The sequence below is a fragment of the Arthrobotrys flagrans genome, assembly GCF_004000055.1.
Source record: "Arthrobotrys flagrans strain CBS H-5679 chromosome Unknown unitig_1, whole genome shotgun sequence".
NCBI classification, from domain to species: domain Eukaryota; kingdom Fungi; phylum Ascomycota; class Orbiliomycetes; order Orbiliales; family Orbiliaceae; genus Arthrobotrys; species Arthrobotrys flagrans.
In genome coordinates, this window is record NW_027137556.1 from 1,384,800 (window position 1) to 1,404,888 (window position 20,089).

General features: G+C 45.7%; 5 protein-coding genes across 5 annotated transcripts; 4 read left to right on the forward strand and 1 right to left on the reverse strand.

The window, feature by feature from the left end:
• Positions 1–2,839: 2,839 nt before the first annotated feature.
• DFL_008403 (uncharacterized protein) lies at positions 2,840–4,400 on the forward strand (the record flags this gene model as incomplete). The annotated part of the gene is made up of 5 exons (XM_067638131.1): positions 2,840–2,966; positions 3,052–3,263; positions 3,323–3,565; positions 3,639–3,935; positions 3,990–4,400. 5 exons carry the CDS (start codon positions 2,840–2,842, stop codon positions 4,398–4,400), a joined length of 1,290 nt encoding a protein of 429 aa, XP_067486050.1.
• A 630-nt stretch (positions 4,401–5,030) lies between these two features.
• On the reverse strand, positions 5,031–6,148 carry DFL_008404 (uncharacterized protein; the record flags this gene model as incomplete). The annotated part of the gene is made up of 2 exons (XM_067638132.1): positions 5,031–5,357; positions 5,426–6,148. 2 exons carry the CDS (start codon positions 6,146–6,148, stop codon positions 5,031–5,033), a joined length of 1,050 nt encoding a protein of 349 aa, XP_067486051.1.
• A 309-nt stretch (positions 6,149–6,457) lies between these two features.
• On the forward strand, positions 6,458–7,142 carry DFL_008405 (uncharacterized protein; the record flags this gene model as incomplete). Its single annotated transcript, XM_067638133.1, has 3 exons — positions 6,458–6,523; positions 6,833–6,952; positions 7,113–7,142. The coding sequence occupies 3 exons, from the start codon at positions 6,458–6,460 to the stop codon at positions 7,140–7,142; spliced, it is 216 nt and encodes a 71-aa protein (XP_067486052.1).
• Positions 7,143–9,551: 2,409 nt separating this feature from the next.
• On the forward strand, positions 9,552–13,956 carry DFL_008406 (uncharacterized protein; the record flags this gene model as incomplete). Its single annotated transcript, XM_067638134.1, has 5 exons — positions 9,552–11,043; positions 11,153–11,195; positions 11,526–11,607; positions 11,686–13,239; positions 13,342–13,956. 5 exons carry the CDS (start codon positions 9,552–9,554, stop codon positions 13,954–13,956), a joined length of 3,786 nt encoding a protein of 1,261 aa, XP_067486053.1.
• A 2,549-nt stretch (positions 13,957–16,505) lies between these two features.
• DFL_008407 (uncharacterized protein) lies at positions 16,506–18,074 on the forward strand (the record flags this gene model as incomplete). Its single annotated transcript, XM_067638135.1, has 4 exons — positions 16,506–17,087; positions 17,144–17,571; positions 17,637–17,881; positions 17,938–18,074. 4 exons carry the CDS (start codon positions 16,506–16,508, stop codon positions 18,072–18,074), a joined length of 1,392 nt encoding a protein of 463 aa, XP_067486054.1.
• Positions 18,075–20,089: the final 2,015 nt, after the last annotated feature.

Here is a 20,089-nt window from a genome sequence, read left to right on the forward strand (position 1 = left end):
TTATATTTGACATTGCAACAGAGCTGGGGTGGCAACTGTTAAGGGACGGCATGTAGTCTCGACATCGCGAACGAGTGCAACATTGTTGGGCCCCAACTCATACCAGATCTAGCGGCAGAAATCGCACAAATATGACGGTAAAGTTTCGGGCGACCTAGCTAGGTACAGTTAGACTCGATTGTATCTTTGCCATGTGTTTTGATAACATGTATCACGTAGGGGCTAGGGGTGCATGAGATATCAAACGTTTGTACGTACTAGGGGTAGAGAGAGATCGAAAAATCGGTCCGTCGGTGGTTTTTTTCTTTGTCAAGTAATTTTATGATATGCGAGATTTCACCTTTCCCTGCACCCCTCCTTTGTCCAGATAACATAATTTACAATTAATTGTTATTATTCAGCCACAGACACAACCATGACTGTGGGGGTTCTGCCCAACCTTACGTTTCGTAGATGCATATGAGTGATATCTTCCACTGACAAAATTGACAGATATTTGATAAATTTACATGAGGCAAAGTAAGTTTCTTAAGAAATACGAAGCTTAGAGCTCTCTGCTGAAGAGCGATGTACCCCGTGAAACTGTGGCCATAACGCCCCCTAACGGTTGTGCAGCTAGCTGTAAATTGCGCACCGTGAGCAAGATTCTTTTGCTCTCAAGGTAGACATGTCGAAATCGAACCCACCACCGTTGAAAACGGCCTCTGCGGGGTAATCTAGGTTAATCTGTACAGCTGTGGACGTGGCATATAATCCATTTGAGGGCAAACTCATTTTGATCGGGTGGTCATAACGTGAGTGGATAGTTTTGTTGGAGAGCCAAAGAGTTGGCACCCTTCACTATAAGCCGGATCGCGGTCGTTCCATTTCTAGGCTCCGAATTCGTATCTATTAGGCATCTCGATCGGTTCGTACTCCAGTGTGTGTGCCTGATTTATCGATATCGATACTATTTTCGAAATACCCCGCATCGCTATCACATCAGTATCAACGGTCTCACAACGGCCTGCAACTGGGAGCGCTTGAATAATTTGGTCTTTTGGTGTGCATGGCAATGTGGGGTGGTAGCATTCCCGATAAATCCAGTTTAGGAGGGTAAGCTCGCGCCGGCAGTCGCATGCGCATATATGGCAATTATGCCTTCAATGTGAGGGTGTGGATGGCATGACGATATTTGGCTTGGAAACCACCAACCCAACTGCATATAGCAAATGCACTGACCCCATCTGCTTTTTCTCTTCTTTTGCCCATAGATGTCTACGAGGCCGCAAGGTCAGAATCTCCCAAAACTAGATGACAATTCTTTTAACCAGATGTTAGACGACGGGTTCCACCATCTGATAAATGCTCCAGCTTATCCAATTCATGTAAAATACTTGTTTTTCAACATCATTTGCCGTTTTTGAAACGTCCCCTTGCTGCATATGATGTTGTAGGTGTCCACTACACACCATCTAAATCTGTAGGTCAACCCAGCCCCGTGAGCGCATGAGCCAATTAGGAAAAAAAAAAAAAACACCTTAAACAGTAGATATATCTAACAAACATACCAGTGATCCGGAATATATTTCAAAAGGAATTATATATTCTGTTGGCCGTCCGAAGCAGTGTTAAGGGCTGTAACTGGAGTATCAAAGCGGTATGATTTTGAAGGCATGAATGCGAGAATCTATTCTTGGTTTCGCAACATTACTTTTCAGCCTTATATCGAAGCGCATTCGATCGAAAGTTATACATCAGTTTTTCGCATCCGAGAAAAGAGTTATATAAAGTACCTGGCAGTATGGAGGGCCGAAATCGAGAGATCGAATGGTGACAGTTCTCTGGCTTCGATCTGGCCAGTGTTTATCATATACTAGCTCCTTGTTGTCGTTGAACCAGCTCCACTGCGATCGTGTTTTGTCGATTTGTCATATTTCACACAGCTTTACAATCTTCCAGAGTTCACAAGTTATGTGCCCAACTTAGGCAAATCTGAAATCTGTCTGATTTCTGTACTGCGGAACAAATTCGAGTTGTTAAGGTGCGATACATACGTGTTGAGGACGTTGCATTTCTGTTTTTAGCTCGAATCAAAAGCAGCAGAGCAGTTGCCGCCTATCCCCGAGATGATTCAGGTCGGCTTGGCTGAAGCGGATTAACCAATCGGACGGCCATTCCGACGCCGCGACCAAGCCAGCGAACGAGATGCTTGTTTGGCTTGTCCATGCTTGAATGACGTACCCCACATTCTCAATCCGCGACAAAGGCAGCACAAACGTGAAGAAACTAGCAGGGAATAAGAGGCGAATTGCTCAATGCAATCGCGATGGCGGATTTAACTTTTTTTGGGGGCGAGATATTTAGTGTTCTCGCAGGTTTCTGCCCGTTTCCCGCCTTTTTTCTTTCGGAATGTTGAATTCTTTCACATCTAACATATACATTCTCGAACTTTGGACAGTCGTTTCTTGCATTTCGGTCGTTTTCGATGTCGATAATATTACAGGCATAATTTAGTCACTCGCTGTTGCTGGATCGATCTTTTCAAGTCTCATTAATATAGTATTTGGCTTGCCACCGTTCGTTTGGTTGGGCTGCTTCGACAGACTTTTGGTGCCCCTAATTCCATATAACAACACGTCTCCAGCGATTCACTTCAACCGGAGCATCTCGACGACTTCAAGTTAACGCTTTCGGCGCCGGTAGCCGTTATTCTCTCTGGAGAGAAGATACGGATATATAAACTCGCTGGATCTGGAAACCTCAGTCGATTTTACTCACCTCTCGATCGTTGTTTGACCTTCAACTTGACCCAACCTCGACTCGCGTGTCATTGCGATATCACCACATTCGAGTCAAGATGAAGGCAATTGGTCTCTCAATCCTTGCTGCTGGTATTCTGGCAGCAAGTTCGCTCGCTCTCGAACCAATTACCATCAAAGGTTCCAAATTCTTCCATGCGGATGGTTCTCAATACTTCATGAAAGGTGGTTTTAGTCTCAGCCTGCCTAGCCAAGGATCTTTGTTCCCGTAAAAGGGAGAATATGTATTGATGTTGTCGTTTATGAATAGGAATTGCGTACCAACGCTCTCCATTTGACCCGCTTCTAGACAAGAAGCAATGTCAATTGGATGCCGACCTCATGAAACAGCTTGGTGCGAACGCAATCCGTGTTTACCATGTCGACCCAGATGGGAACCACGATGACTGTATGAATATATTCGAGGATATTGGCGTTTATGCCTTTATCGATCTTGATACCTTCCATACCTACATCGAACAGGTTAGAATACCACGATATTTATTATACTCGGAACGGACACTTACGGTATAAGAAAATAGGACGGACCGCCACACTGGAATGAAACCCAATTGACCGAATACACCAAAGTTTTGGATAACCTCGCTGGTTATCCAAACCTCGGAGGTGTTTTCGTTGGTAACGAGATCATCACCAGGTCTAATGGATCTTTTGCTGCCCCGTATATCAAGGCTGCCGTGCGAGATATCAAAGCGTACATGGAGGATAAAAAGTTCGCTCGCAAAATCCCTACTGGGTATTCAGCAGCCGACATTGCCGAGTTGGTATGTTTTCCTATACATGTACACAATATATCAAAAGGTTTAGGAGTGTCGTTAACAAAGGTTTTTAATACAGCGTCCAAACCTCCAGAACTACCTTGCTTGTGGAGAGGACTCCTCTGTCAATGTCGACTTCTTCGGTCTCAACGCCTATGAATGGTGTGGCGAAGCTACTGACTACCATATCTCCGGCTATGACATGCTCAACAAGAACGCTACCGACTACCCCGTCCCCATTTTCTTCTCCGAGACTGGCTGCAATGTTCCGACTCCAAGAGACTTCAAAGACCAGTTTGCAATCTTTGGTCCCGAAATGCGAGATGTCTGGTCCGGCGCTATAATCTACGAATGGATTCAAGAAGACAATAACTACGTTAGTATTCCACTTAATGTGTGATCGAGAAACCGTATAACTAACTTCAATCAGGGTCTCGTCGACTACGGCCGAGCAGACCCCAAAACCGCAATCGGCGGTGACACCTGGGCTCGCGGCGGAAAACCCACCCCTCTCCTAGACTTCACCGTCCTCAAATCCGTCTGGTCCTCCGTTATCCCATCCGGAATCTCAAAGGACAAATACACCTCCACCAACGGCCCGATCTCTTGTCCTGCATCTACATCCGGTATCTGGAACGTCGACCCTTCTTCGGCATTGCCAACGTTGGGACAGACAGCTGTTTTGGCCGAAGCCTCTGGAGATCCGGTGGAGAGGGATGGTAGCGCGACTACTACTGGAGCTCCGGCGGAGGCTTCGAAGCCTAGCGCCGCGGGTAAGGTGGTGGTCGTTTTGAACGGTTGTTTTGCGGCTGCGGTTCTCGCTATGGCTATATTGCTATAAGATAATCGGGTGATGTTTGGAGGTTTGTTTTGATGGGTGGCATGATATATGAAATTTTAATAATGTCTTTTGTCTTTTGCCTTTTGCTTTTATTGTTTCTTGTTTTCATTACAGAAGAGATGAGACTATTCGATGAGAATCCCACAACCCTGCGAGCTCCACACCTTGGTCCTTTTCATTTCACGCCGTAGTTCATTATTTTTGTTGGCTTTTTGGGAGTTTTGGTCTGTTGGTACATACGTTGGTGATGGAAATATACATCTGGTTGCATTATATCTCGTTTGGTTCCTCATCGATTAGCACCCGCCTTCATCTTCCCGATACGACATTTAGCTTTACTTCTGGCTATATTGTCTTAGCAGCGAATTTTGATATTTTAAGAGAAAACTTTCATAGATTCATCCAGCTAGACTACATACAGTTATTTAATATTGGAATGTATCTTTTGTTCTTTTATACAAAATACGAATGAACCGTTAAAATATACGCTAAGAATGCCCCATTACGCAGTAGAAAAGAAAGGAAATTTAACAATAAGACAAGAAACTTCAAAGAACGGAGTCCTCGATTAAGATCATTCGAAAACCACAGCTTCATAAACACCACCATCAGTTTAGTTATTTTCCTAGCTTATTTCCTTCTATTACCGCCATTCTGTAGGATAAAAACCATCCTGATAAAGATATTGAGGAAATCCAACTCGAGCGAAATAGACTCGTTGACTGTATCTCTCTTCATCAAGCCAGCCTCGGACATCCGGCCGTGGTACAGAACCTTCTGGATATCGTATAGTGTGAAGCCGCCGAAGACCGCAAGACCGCCATAGAGCCAGAGGTTCTCAGTGAAAGCTAGGGTACGAGCGGCGGTAGCGGGAACAACGAATGGCGCGAGACCGGAGAGGGCGACGACAGTAAGACCGGCGAGGAGAGGGCCACCGAGGTAGAGGTATTGGTCAGTCTACAAGGGTGTTCTGTAAGCATCTGTATATATTATACGATATATTATTAGGGTTAAAGACAATATACCTTTGCTGTAGCACCGACATAAGAAATAGCACCCATCATTCCGACAGTGTACAATCCGGCCCTGGCGAGAATAGCTGGGTTGTAGAACAATATAGGGCTCAGGGTAGCTGCCTGAGTGACGTTGAAGGCCGACCATAGAGCATGCTTGGCAACATAGTTCTCAGGTGGACATGCCCATGTCGCCATCATAGTTCCGATACCACCGATTAAAGAAATACCAACGAACGCCCATGGATTCATAGCCATCAACCTGTAACTCCACCCCATATTGTGAAGACTTTTCGCCACAACACCGATCATACCGACACCGAGACCGGTGTACATGAACGTCTCATGAAGATATTCTCGTTGGTAAGCTGGAATAGGTCCTTCACGAGTCTCCCGGTTGAAGATGAAGTTGATAGCAAATGCTGTACCACCGAAGACAGCGACGGCATAGAGACCTTTGTACAGAGCGGATTCATTCGGACGGGCTACTGCGGGTTCAGTGGCGAACGAGGAATTGCGAGATTGTTGGAAACGGGAGAACGGATTCGATGACTTGGAGAACTTGGAGAAAGTCGTAAGAACAGACTGGCGGGATGCAGCGGGCCGTGACGAGGAGAACGCAGCGGTGAATGTTCGCGGTTTGAGGAAGGTGGCAGTCCGTTGTTTCGCAATAGGTGTGACGGCGACAGCTGGCCTAGCAGCGCAGCCGGCGAGAGGACGTCGTAGAGAAATCATACTGGAGATTATTTTTGTACTGTGCTGTATTGTATTGTCCAGTGAAGTGTATCGGTGAAGCTGACGAAGCCGTCCGGGATGATGAAAAGTTTAAAAATGGCGATGGAGTTGGATGGTGGGGTGGACGACGATTATGTCACCGTCCACAACACAAAGCCGACATCGAATGTTGTAGAAAGAAGACGTCGGACTTAACCTTCCTAACCCCGGTTTCACATGCTCTAACTGATATTAGAACGACTCCGAACGTCATGAAATGACGTATCGCCTCGAAACAGAAAGGAGCTTAGTCATCGATGGCACTAGAAAATGTGCATATCCGACAAGACGACCACCATACCGAACTCTGTTAAATCCAACAACGGTGAAGCTATGGTGAACCTTCAATGAAGGTTTCCACTGTCGCCAGGAAATCCATGTCTGGAAGCCGCCCAGCCCCAATGTCACAAGTCCAAAAATCAGTGCAATGATAACGGCGACAATAGTCGCGATATTGGCGTGTCCGGCACCCTTGCGTTTGGCCCATCGAGATATCAGCCCTCGAGGTGTTGGGTTCTCTAACTCGTCATATATATCGGCAAGTATTGCACCGAAGTAGAGGTACCGAGTATTAGTATTGCAGACGCCTCGAATCGAAGACAGTCTTCGTCGGATCCCTTCTCTATGACGAGTTGTTGAAGTAAGGTGACGGCTGATGGATCAGAAAGCGGGAATAATCTTCTGGATGAAGCCGAGAGCTTCAAGAGCAAGCTGACGAAGGAATGCACCTCTAATTTGATAATAAGCTTCTCTACAATTCGGGAGGTAAGATATACTGACAAACGAAGACTTCCCTCTATACCCATTACCCCTTTAAGAAATCTTGTAATCTGAAGGTTCTTTTTCAAGAAAGCGGTGTGATGACAGATTTCTATGACTCCAGTCTTTCTATTGAGTTTGAGGTGATTGCTAAGGCCTTCTATAGGTGCAAACGACAACCCTCCTCTTCGAATAAGTTTACTACAAGTTATACTGCTTTTTATCTCCCAAAGTGAAGCAGAAGCATCTTCACCAAATCCAGGATGGCCTATCATCGGAAATAACCCTCAAGAAAAGCATGGAAAGGAATATCCTTTAACCAATTAGGTGATACCAGGTCTCCATTATCATGTTCCGCATTTTGATTAAGCCAGTGGGTAGAGCATACCATTGTAAGAGCCTTGACAGCTAATCCAATAACATGTTCTTGCTCAGATTCTATTCCCATATTAGTAGGGTTTCCAAATACTTGAGCCTCGGGTTATATTGGGCTGCTTCTTGAAAATTCTGATAAGATCGAACATCTCTTCGTGAAAACTCACGATAGCATCCTTTCTATGATGCTCGAGATCGTGACTATATGATGAAGCGAGTTTTGTATAATTCCCAAAGTACCTTTCTAGAGAAGACGTTCGATTTCCAGGACATGTTACGAGGGTGCAGATTCCGGTATATCTACAACCGTCACAGAAACTTCACCTCATAACGCTTTGTAGAGCTCATTACGGTTGTCATCTGTTGTGTTCGCCAAAGAAGAAGTTGACGGTGTACGAAGAGCTTGGAGAGATATTGCAGCGATAGGTATCCCCGCCATGGTTGAAAGTTGCAAGCAAGTGAATTGAATCTTATGGCCCAAACTTCAAAGCGGTGGTGGGGTAAATACGAGGGCAAACTCTAGAACTCCTTTAGCAAATTTACTGCCCTAATTGGCTTGCGAATTGCAGGATTCTGCATGCTGTACCATGCTTATGCAAGGTTCGAGGTGGAGTATAATCCACAACGCGGCACGGCCTACATAGATCTGAGGAGTGAATTCTTCCCTCAATCAATTTTATCAGCCTCGAATCAAGTCCCCTACTACACACAAAGCTCTGTATCTAGATCAAGCCAATCTAGGGAACAGGGATGGAGTCTGGAAATCTGATGCATTCCCTAAAAACCTTTGGCCGCCTACAAAGCTACGCCGGCCTCACTAGACATACCATCGTCACAGCCACTGGCGCCGCTAGACAAGTCGATATCCTAGACGCCTACCCTCCGACCTGATAGCCGGGTCTACGTCAGCGAATTCGCCGAATACTGTCAAAGGTTCAATCTACAACGTCTAATATACCGGCACAATGAGGTGGCTATCCCGAATGTGGTGGATCTACGCTCTGATACTACAGTCTACATTGAAGACATATTCTATAGCGCATCACCGTGGAAGGAAATGCATCCGTTTGGAGAGCACGCAAACCAACTTGCTAGTCGGGAAGCGCTTCGAAATTTGGCCATTTATCACCAGCGGCTTCTTTTTGAAGAGCCAGAGTATGCGAAGCTTAAGCTCGTAAAGCCTACTGCTGTCATCAACGAGGCGACAATCGACAAAAGCTACTTGAGATGCTGCTTCCCAAGATTGTAGGGACTACGCGAGAGAGAGCTAAGCCGATATAAACAATAGCAATGGTTGCGGGCACAGTAGAAACAAAGTCTGCAAATGAACCCAAAGCTAAAGCAAGAAGCCATGAATTCAGCATAGTACAAGAGCAAGATATACCCGCAGCCGTACGACTGAAAGAGTGGTTCGTGGCCGCCAGAAAACGACACCCTGCGGAAACCATCGGCGCCCTGCTTAATAAACAATGTGATCTAGAAGACGAAATGAACGACGCAAGGTATGCGCGGGAATCCATACAAAAAGAGATCCAAGAAGCGGAAGATGTCTTGCGCCAAACTTCTATTGAGCGAGACCAAGTGTTGGACGAGAGAAAAGTTCTAGTGCGCAAAATAGAAATTCTAGAGAAGAGGCTTGCGGTGGCGAAACTGAAGATAAAAAAGGAGCGTAGTAGCTATGTGAAGTCTAACAGCCCGTCTATGATGTTAAGCCAGATATCGGGAGTACGAGACCAATGATCAATACTAGATATGATGCTAGGTGCCTATCGGGCATGAGGTACCCTGCGAAAGAATCAATTTTAGAGAGTACTCCGGAAAACATTGCACGGGGAAGTGCACAAGAGTTATGCGCCAACACAGAATTAATAAAGTATTAAAGGTGTCCCCAAGCCTTGAAGCGATACAATTAATGCAATTAATATGTAAGTACTTACATATACGTAGATGAATATTGATTTCCAAAGCTATGTTAGACGGCTCTATGCACAGCTGCTGGATTTTATTTGCCCCAGTCCCAGGATCTCTTTAGGTTTCATGTTGTCGTGGGGATGGGATTTGAGGCTGGCTCGATGCCCAGCCTCGACTCGAGCCCCTTGAATCGGGCTGGTCCCTGCCTGCATGCGCATGTCGTGGAACCATGGTTCTGGCCGCTCTACCGATATCCGTATCGACACTGCCACCAGCTCTTCCGCATACCTTATCTATTTTGCATCCCAAGCTAATGAAAATGCTTGCTTCGGACACACATCCCATCTCAACAGCCGGATCCCCTTTGGGGTCCCAAGCATCATTATCTGCTAGTCAAATCCCAACATTAGAAATGCGTGTTATCGCGCTAGAGACCAAACTTCGTCACCACAAACCAGAGCATCCATGCGATTGTAAATACGAGCTTTCACTCCTCGAAGAGAAATTGGGAGGACTTGACGAACATCCTTGGGAACTTCGAATTTCAGAGGTAGAACAGAAACAACGACGCGATGCAAAGGATGTATCCAGGCTTTGGAAGGAACTACGCGAATGTCAGGATCGGACGGAGACCTTGATGGCGGAACATCATTGGGTTTCTAGTCAGGAGAAAGGAGTTGATCGGGTTAAATCAACGAATACACTATATCTGATGGAACAAACAATCGAAAAACTACGAGAATTCGAAAGGTCCCAGGAGGAGCTTGCGGCCTGCCTGGTGGGTTTGAAAAAGCGTTGTGACGAAATGGAAGGCGATATTCGACGCGTTCAACCCTGGATGATTAACCAGATGGTGGAGAAGCAAGAGAATGTTGCAGATAAGATCGCTCGGTTGAACGGTAACGCGAAGACGTTGGAAAACCGAGTGGGCGAACTGATGGCATTGAAGGGAGTTATTTCAAAACAGCTCGACACAATATCAGACACTGTGGATTCAAAGGGAAGCGAGGAAGCGAGAACCATTGCGAATATCGCCAGTGAAAACCAGAACACAGGGGTCACAGAAGATGATTTATTGTCTGGAGCGCAATTTGAAACACAAGCACCACGGGCTACCGGAAGTCAAATACTTTATTACGGAAACAATTCTGAGCGGAGTATATGGGTGCCGCCCACATCAGGAGAGCCAACTCACACGCCATACACGCATGGGATTCCGACGGTTCTGGAACAACCGGAAGGATGGGGAGATGTTCGTGCTGAGATATGTCGCCAGTTAGAGGAGAGTCAGAAGGCTTATTTCTCTTCACAACCGGAACTGGAAACAAAAGAGAAATCCGAAGCCACAGACGGCGAAGTTGTTGAAATATCCTTGGCTCGGTCTCCAGAGGAAGTCTCGCAGAGCGAGCCGGATATATCGAAAAAGAAGAGGAAGAGAGTAAGAAAGCGATCAAAGAGCAAAAGCCCCACTTTCAATGCTATAAACGAAGAAAATAAGCCGGTACTTAAAGTTGAGAGTGAACAGGCAGACGAAAACGTGGAGTCTGAGACAATAGTCCTCAGCGAATATCTCCACCCTTCGGACTCGTGCCACCCTACCGTTTCTGCTGTGGAGTATGGCCACAGCACAAGAAATACTGATGCAGATGCGAGGTTTTTCAAGCTCTTCGCGAAATCACTCTCCTCCAAAAAGTCACGGCCATCGCTGCGGAAATCGAAATCGAAGACTATCGTCAAGAGCAATTGCAAGGATAAAACAAAATCTATTCCTGTGAGCGAACTTTTCAAGCAAGATAAGGGAATTAATAATGGTAAAAGCGCCAGTAAAACTATACTGGAAAGCGGGACAATACCTGGTCTTGAAGTTCTAATGTTACGATAATCATATGAGTGGATGTCATATCTCTGGCGTTTCAATAGTGTTTCGAGGGGGGGTTGGGAATATTTCAACGAGGCTTGCGAGGTATACTGCCCTTTAGCATGCTAGGTCTTGTATTTTAGATACTCTATCCCTATTAGCGTTCATTTAGCCCTTAAACTTAGCGCATCAATGCATATATTTGAGATAATAGCCCCATTCCATTAGGAGCCCAGCGTTGTTCTTGTGGTATTTCAGAAACTCGCTCAAAAGGGCAAAGTCCAAGCCAAGATCTTGCCGAACCCCGACAGGATTCGAGCCACCAACGACGCGTCCAATCTTGATTTGATTTCATCAGCGCGAGGATACACGAAGAAGGGGATCATGATAACATTCCTTCTCTTGTCTCCTTCTCTTCCCTTCACTATTCACCAGCGGCCCTTTGAGTACTATCCCCCTTGATATCCCCGTCTACTTCGAATCGCTCCTTCGGCTTCGATATATCCTTCGGGACTTTGTGAGTCCCCACATTATCTCAAACAGGCATTTTTTTCTCCGACGAGAAGGACAGTTTGTTAACAAGTTGTGTCACCAGAACCCTTTCTGGAACAACAGCTCTTCTCCGACATATCGAGTTTTTGCAATTTTCTTGAAGAGAAGGATGGAGAATCCAATTGAACAAGTCATGGAGGGGTCGACTGGAAGAGGAAGGCGGGCATCAAGCCGAATCCAAAAGCTCGTCGAAGAGCCTATACTCCCAAGCACTCGAGAGGAATCTTCCGAAGTGGTTGAAGATGTTTCGAATGCTGAGAATACGTTGGATGAACCTTCAGAACCAAAACCGGTTCTTCCGTCGGAAGATTCTTCCATGGAGACTAGTCCTTATTTCGCAGAGGCGACACCACAGACAACTACTCGGCGCCTTAGACCCAGGACATTTCGCAGTCCAATAAAGGTATCACCATTACTACTTAGCAAGAGAGTCACACGTAGCGCTTCGACAACCACCCCTCGCGCGCGAAAACAAGACGAAATGGTGGAAGAATACGAAGAAACGCCTGAAAAGTCGAAAAACGATAAGTCATCGAAAACCCCCAAGACCGCTTCTTCGAAGAAGACCCCTAAAGAGAAATCTGGAAAGACTCCAAAGGACGCTGCGAAGGAGGCCTCGAAGGACACTGCAAAGCCATCGTCGAAGACACCATCGAAAACACCATCGAAGAAACCATCAAAGACGCCATCAAAGACACCCTCGAAGCCGACGTCGTCTGAGAACCCTTCCAAAGGTTCTGCCCGCAAGACAAATGCTCCTACCACCACTGATACCAACGAGTCCGATCTGGTCTTGAAGTACGGAGAGAATTTCGACTGGGGAGAGTATGCTAGTTTTTGTATGAGAAGAACTAGGTTACCTACAGATCCTTCAGTCACTACTGTCATCGAAAATATCAAGCTCTACGGAAACTGGAAAGGAGAAAATCGAACATCATCGGGTAAGGCCTCTGGTGTTTCAAAGAAGAAACAAAGTGCCACAGAAACATCCGCTATAGCAACTAATGAGCCTAAGGAGGAGAAAAAGCGGACCAAGGAGGAAAGAAAGATTGAAAGGGAGCTGAAGAAGCAGCGCAAGGAGGAGCGAAGACGGAGGAAGGAAGAAAAGAAACAAAAGAAAGAGCGTGATGGGGAAACGAAAAAGAAGCATAAGCATAAGAAGAAATCCAAGGAGGGGGAAGAGAAGGAAGCAGGGACGGATACTTCATCTGAAGGCGCTACTCCAAGGGAACAGCAGTCCTCATCCAGCCCTGAGGCTAGTGGGAATACAACTTCCGACTCCACCCAGCCAACGAGATCTAGAAAGCGGAAGTCAGACGACTCAGAGACTCCGAAGCCCAAGAAAGCCAAGAAATCCACTACTGACGTCGAAAACGCGAGTACCGTAGAGGAACCCAAATCCATTACCAAGCAGAGGAAATCTCCAGCCAAGCAAGACGTCCCAAGTACGGCGCTAGAAACAGTCTCCGAAAGTGTATTGAACCTTGGTTCAAACTCACCTTCTAAACGAGTCCCAGCAGGCACCTCAGTCATCGTTCCACCGCCCGTCGATGCAGAGCGCTTCGGATTAATTCAAGAAGAGGTCTGCCACAATCCTGTGGGTACCGCCTCTTGATCACCCCAAATTTCTCACAGGGGGCCTCCTACATATATATATGGCCAAAAAAAATGGTCTAACATTTTCCTTTGTTTTGGGTAGTACTATCTTTTAATCGCAACTGTTTTCCTCCAAAAGACTAAGGCTTCTTCAGCCATCCCAGTTTTCCGAGAGTTTCTTAGGCGCTGGCCTACCCCCCAAGATCTTCTCGCCAGTTCCATGGATCAAGTAAAAGCAATGTTCAACCCCCTCGGTTTACATACGGTTAGGGCGAAGACTGTATGGATGATGGCACATCATTTCCATTTGCTAGATCCCTACAAAAAGCCCCGTGGTCTCCAGTCTTGGAAAGTTAGAGCGGATTATAAACCGGAAGACCCAACGGGTCTTAACAGAAAGTGGGGCTGCATCATCGGAGACGTATACGGATGTGGTATGTATGCCATCGATAGCTGGCGGATATTCTGCATGAAACCTGGGGAAGGAGGGTTCATTGATGGTACCACGGTGGGAAAGCCTCAGAAACGTAAAACGGTTGATGATGACACGCTTGCTTTACCTGCGGTTATGTATCCGAGCGACTTTACCCCTGGGGACGAGGAATGGCGGAAAATATCCCCAGATCGTGAAGTACTTGATAAGGAGCTGCAAGCATACATACGGTGGATGCATGCGAAAGATGCGGCTGGGTTTGGCACTGTGATAGTCAAGCCATGAGTTATTTTCTGTGGCTTTTTGCGCCTCTCATCTTTCTTTTATTTGCACTTTCCTTCATGCCTTCAGTCATTTCTGGATCCGTATTACATTCCTTAACTTCTATGTCTACCTTTATGGGAAGTCTTATTCTTGTTTGTGCAACTCCGCTTTCCTTCTCATTCTCATATGACCATTATCATTAGTCATCTCGATCATTTGTATTTTCATCTCACTTTCATTTGCGGTTGTGAGTTCATCTCATAGCGGCCTCATTCGCCAGGCCCTCCGTTCGCATCTTCTTCCTTTTTCTCCTTCCCCAAGTTTATTCTTATCACCGGTTGGTTATCTGTTTTTGGTGCTATCGTGAGAGTACATTTGTTGGGAATAAATATATCATTATTGATTATCATGCATGCTATCTGGAAAATTATAACACGTACACGTCTATCAGCAGCTTCCTTGCTCATACCTTTCTAGTGATCCTGGATCCCAACCATAATCCTTCTACGTGGTACAAGTGCATGGATCGGATTCTTAGAGACGGCTTCCAGCAACCAGAAACTGGTTGACCAGCCTCGAAGTCCCGGTTGACGCAAAGGCGGGCGACCGGGAATGCATGTCGAGACCCGATTGAACGAACATTTGGGACATAATCGGCACCGATTCTTAACTTATCGTTAGCTACGGCCTAAACGACGAAGTTAAGTGCCCATTTAAAGATTAGGTCAAGCCTGGACCTCTACGAACAAGTAGTGCAGTGCCAACAGAATTGATACACACAATATCTCCACTCTAATTGATTTGACTAGTATTGCAAAATATGACATTTGCGAACTGTGAAAGATCTCCCAGCTAGTCTAGATGATAAGACTGTTTACGATCGCTTAAGCTACCGGCAGCTTACCGACGGAGAAACCTTGTTGCACGGTTAGAACTGTACTGTACAAAGTTTTTCAAACTAATACTGAAACATTAAGGCCTGGACCAAGACGGAAGATCTATGGCAGCTTAGCTCTGCAGCTAAAGCTCAGATCCTTGCCAGCTTCGGACTCACTCCTTCGCACCTCTCACCACAAGGTACGTATGAACCTCCCGGGCTTACGAATGCTTTATCGTGGCCGGCCGTGTTGCGTTGGATATAATTTCCAAGAATTGTCCAAGAATCATCCAAGACGGATATTCGACCACCATCCCTCGACAGTCTCTGGGCTCCTTCGTTGCCGAAATCCGGTCGCGGCGAAATCTTAACTTCTCTTCGCATTTTCTTGGAGTTTCTTGGCTTCATGGAACCGGGAACCTGCAGATACAACGCACAATCTCTCGGATTCCAACAATGTAGTGAAGGGTCATACATAACTGATAGACGTCTATACGGCTACAGTCTCGAACAGAGGTTCTATGTAGCTGCATCTTTGTAAGCGCTTTGTTTTTGCCCGCGAAGCACCTTGAACGAATGTCTACTCTAGCATGTCTCAAACTTTTTAACAACTAGTCGAGTATTTTCTATCTTCGAAAATCATGAAGTTTGCTCTAATTGTGAAACCAATGCTCCTTAACGCAAGATGATGGAGAACATACGATAAGGTTAGGAGGAACGCTAAACTAGTCCAGCCACATCGGACCGCTTCTCCATACACAATACCTAAGGTGGGGGTACTTTCGGAGAATCTTTGGCTTTTACAGTAGTTCCCTCCGAAGCTTGCGCCCAAAGCCTTCAGAATCCAGTCAATCCACAAGTGAATCATGGGGATAGTATCATGAGCCAATCGATTGACAAGACGGTGTGGTAACTAGCGTTGTATGATATAAGATCCCCATCACTCCAAAGCGTACGAAGTCGTTCGTTTTGGATGGAATTTTGTTCCCCCGAGGTCATAGCTTTTTTTGTCGATATTGCCAAGAGCATCCTACCCCAGGATCTTGCGCCCTCGGGACAGACCGCAACGGTAGCTGTGATTTCCACCAATTAAAGACGCCGTGGCAAGCCAGGGCTTTGCCAGGAGGTGCTTGTTCTGAACAAGATTTCTTGTGCATACTTAGAAATTCTTGAGGGGTATCGATAACGGCAGGGGTCTTTATCCGAAATGTACCCCGGGATCCGACCAGGCCAATGCTCTCCGGAATGTAGCTCTTCAACTTCCAAATTACTACCGCTCGAAAGCATCCCTGCCAATTTCATGGGCGCAAGTAGTACTGATGCGAACTTTGGAGTATATTCGGTCGATGGGATCTACGATATTGTAGGGGTTTACTGTAAGTACTTACCACTGGAGCGCGTGGAAACCCCATGGTTGGCGAAATTGTTTTGGATAACAATATTACGGAGAAAATAGCAGCCGTGCCCCGCAAAGTTCATCTATCCACCGCGATATGTGGAGAATCTTTCAATCTCATTCACATTTACTGAGATGGCCCTCGCTATCTTGATAATCAGCCACCTCGGCTTGCCATGATATAAATATGCTGTCAACTCCCTGAAACATCGACGGTTCCCTCCGATTCAGAGATCAGCTCAGTTCGCTCCTCAATCCAGACGGTATAGCTCCACTGACCCTCCTTGAAACGCAAAGATGAAGTTCTCTCGATTTGCAGCCCTTGCTGGTGTTATCACCACTGCGCTCGCAGCGGCTCTCCCAGAATACGCCGACCTCGATGCTCTCGACGACTCTCTTGAGCTAGAAAAGAGGACCACCAAGACCAAGGAATATCTTGAGAGATTTCCTAACTCTCTAATCGTCAATCGTGGAAAGGACAAGCATTGGGTTAAATATACTAGGCCACATTTCTCTCACAGAAAGAAGGTCTACATCCGTGCTTCTCAGAACGAGACGGATGATGTCTCCGCTGAATTCCTGCAGGGTTTGAAGGATGCGAATAACGGTGGCACTCTCGTTCTTGAGCGAGAGACCACCTACGTTATTGGAAAGAAACTCGACTTGACATTCTTGAACAATGTTCATGTCGAGCTTCTTGGTGAGATTTTGTTCACCAATAATGTTACCTACTGGCAGAACGATTACTTCTACCACCCATTCCAGAAGTCAATTACGTTCTGGAAATGGGGAGGGAAAGACATCCTCATCTATGGAAATGGTATCCTGAACGGTAACGGTCAGGCATGGTATGATGGTTTCGCGGGTCTTGAGATTCTGGTATGTATAAACTGTTGCATTTTAACGTCTACAACGCAAAACTAACAGTTTCCCAGGATCCCACTAACACCTACCTCCGCCCGATTCTGTTCTACGCCGAAAATGCTACCAATCTCCGTATCGAGGGTATCGAATTCAGGAATTCTCCATGCTGGACTAACTTTGTCGTCACATCCAAGAATGTTGAGTACGACAATGTCATTATCGACAACCAGTCCAAGAACCAGAATCTCCCTAAGAACACCGATGGCTTCGACTCACTTAACCTCGACGGAATTTCCTTCACAAACTCATACGTTAACATTGGTGACGATTGCTTCTCGCCAAAGCCAAATACGTCTAACATCTTTGTCAAGAACCTTTGGTGCAATGGTACTCATGGTATTTCCATGGGATCAATTGGTCAATATGCTGGTGTCAAGGATTACATTGAGAATGTCCATGTCGAGGATATTATCATGTTGAACGCACAATGCGGTGCTAGGTATGATACTACAATTTACCCCTCAATGAAAACGCAAATGCTGATATAGAATATGAAAAATGTAGACTCAAAGCTTGGGCCGGTCGATCAGCAGGATACGGTTACATCCGCAACGTCACCTTCAAGAACTTCTACAACTACAATACCGACGAGCCAATTGTTCTTGATCAGTGCTACTTCAATATCAATGCTACCGAATGCTCCAGCTATCCATCCCGTGTCGATATCTCTAACATCAACTTTCTCAACTTCACCGGTTCCAGCTCCGGTAAGAAGGGCAAAGTTGTCGTTGACCTCAAGTGCTCTCCAGGTAAGGCAAAATCTTCTATCTTAAGCTTAGAGCATTTATACTAACGGAAAATATAGGTGCCGTCTGCGAGAAGATCCACCTTGAGGATATTGAAACAACCTCTCCAAATGGCAGCCCACCAGTGGCTGTTTGCCAGAACATCGTTGGCGATGTTGGCATCCCATGTACTCCAGAAGGGGCTCCAATATTGTAAACAGCCTATAGAAAAGAATATTGGAAATAAAGGAGATCTAGAAGAGTCCCTCTTATGGGGAAACTATGCCATGTAATGATGATTTCGATTGAGAATTTAAATGTATCATAGCAGCGATATTTTAGATTTTATAACACAGATGATTGTCTTTGAGCATCCAATATTGAAGATGTTTACAAATTAGATTGAGCCTGCAGAGACGCAGTGCGCTATTTACGTATTCTGACATATTGGCCTCACGAGAGCCGGTTTGCTCTTAAAGCGCAGCCTCCAATAGGATTTATGATGATGAGAAGAAACCTTGCAAACCGGTGCACATGAAAGCATTGATAGTAACCTCGTGCCTTTTAGGCTTTTACATAATTGTTTCAGAACCCAGAACCCCCACCGCAAGAAAACTTCTTCTTCTAGTATCCAGATTAAAATGACTAAATGAGCAGAAACGTTTTCAAACTAGCCGTCTCAAATTGTCCTCGCCCAGCAGATCTAGACAAACAGCATAGGCTTCTGGATGTGCACTTGAAACACTACCTTGAGTTCCTGGACTGGCGGGGGAAAATCGATATGTCTGATGAACTATCTCCAGTACACGATTAATCAAAGAAACCCCAGGGTCTATGTGGGATCCCGCAGCAAGCCACTAGATGAATTTGGCCGCAAATATGGGCTTGGGGAACGTGAAGAAGTTGGTCCGGATTATGACTTCATTAGGGATGTTAGAGTTAACATACGTCGACTTAAGCAAAGAGAAGGTTATTGGGACCATCCAGAGGATTTTGCAAAGCCGAATGCGAAGGGAATTGCCGAAATAGTGGACGGCTATGGCTGTAAGTCCATGGTTTACCAAAACAGACAAATCTGCCAACTGAAAGCAACGTGAGTTCACTTTCAAACTTCGACCCCGCCCCCCTCTCAAAATGAAGATAACCCCGCTCGCTTCTTCGACAAGTAGTGTTATTGATTCAGTGGCAACTAGCCACGGCGATATGCTCTAGCTCATAAATATAGTTCTGTAAACATCGTAAACAGAAACATCCACCAGTACGGAAGAAGTGATATCCAACCTGACCTAGGACGATACACGATGGTGGACGGGGTACATACAGGACTCCAAGATCGAGACTATCAAGTTATCGATAAATTATCGATGATCAGAGCCGCACATAATTCACTTCACTGGAGATTCTGCGCTTGCGGTATACCCAGGCTCTTACTTCGAGGAATTTCGAATGCTAGGGTATCAGCTCCTTTCTTACAGGTGAACATGTTCGTCCCCAATGGCGCGGACTGGAGGACATTATACGGTACGACCATTCATGGTCCTAGACCTGAACAGAGGGGGGTATGGAACCGTATAAGAGGCCCCACCACCGCGCCAGTTGGTCCAGAATGTTTCAATGACGTCTTGAAATCTCCGGAGTTTCCAGATTCTTGTAAACCGCTGTGGGATAATATTTTAAGGCCGGGTTTACAAAGCACTAATAAGCCGTGGAGCTATGAAAACCATAAATAGCGAAATGATCTGCCTTTATTCCGGGATTTGGAGCCAATACTAGTATGGCAGAGAGCAACCGAAGTTTCAGAGGGCGGAAATTTTCTCTCTTGATAAAATCCCCATTGTACTGGAACCGCCTCTGTCGTTAACAATCCAGGCTGATGAGGAGGATAGACAAAGGAGTGGGGCAGACGAAGAGGCCGTTGAACCCCAAGGCCAGCTAGCTACAGAATAAATTATCCCGTAAGCCACCAAGGTTGTAGTCGCTTCGGGTACTGCAATATCTAGCGATCGGTATGATATTCTCTTTCCTGACCTTTATTTGTATTCCTTTTACAAAAGATAGGTTATATAGGCATAAAATATTAGTTACGTTGAAGTTATATATACATGTGCCATTAATGCGAATTATATATATCGAATTGAAATAAGGTCTTGAACTTAAGATTTCGTTGGGCTGACATTGTTAAAGCACAAAGGGCTTTGTTAGTCAATGTAAGCCCTAATATTTATCTATATC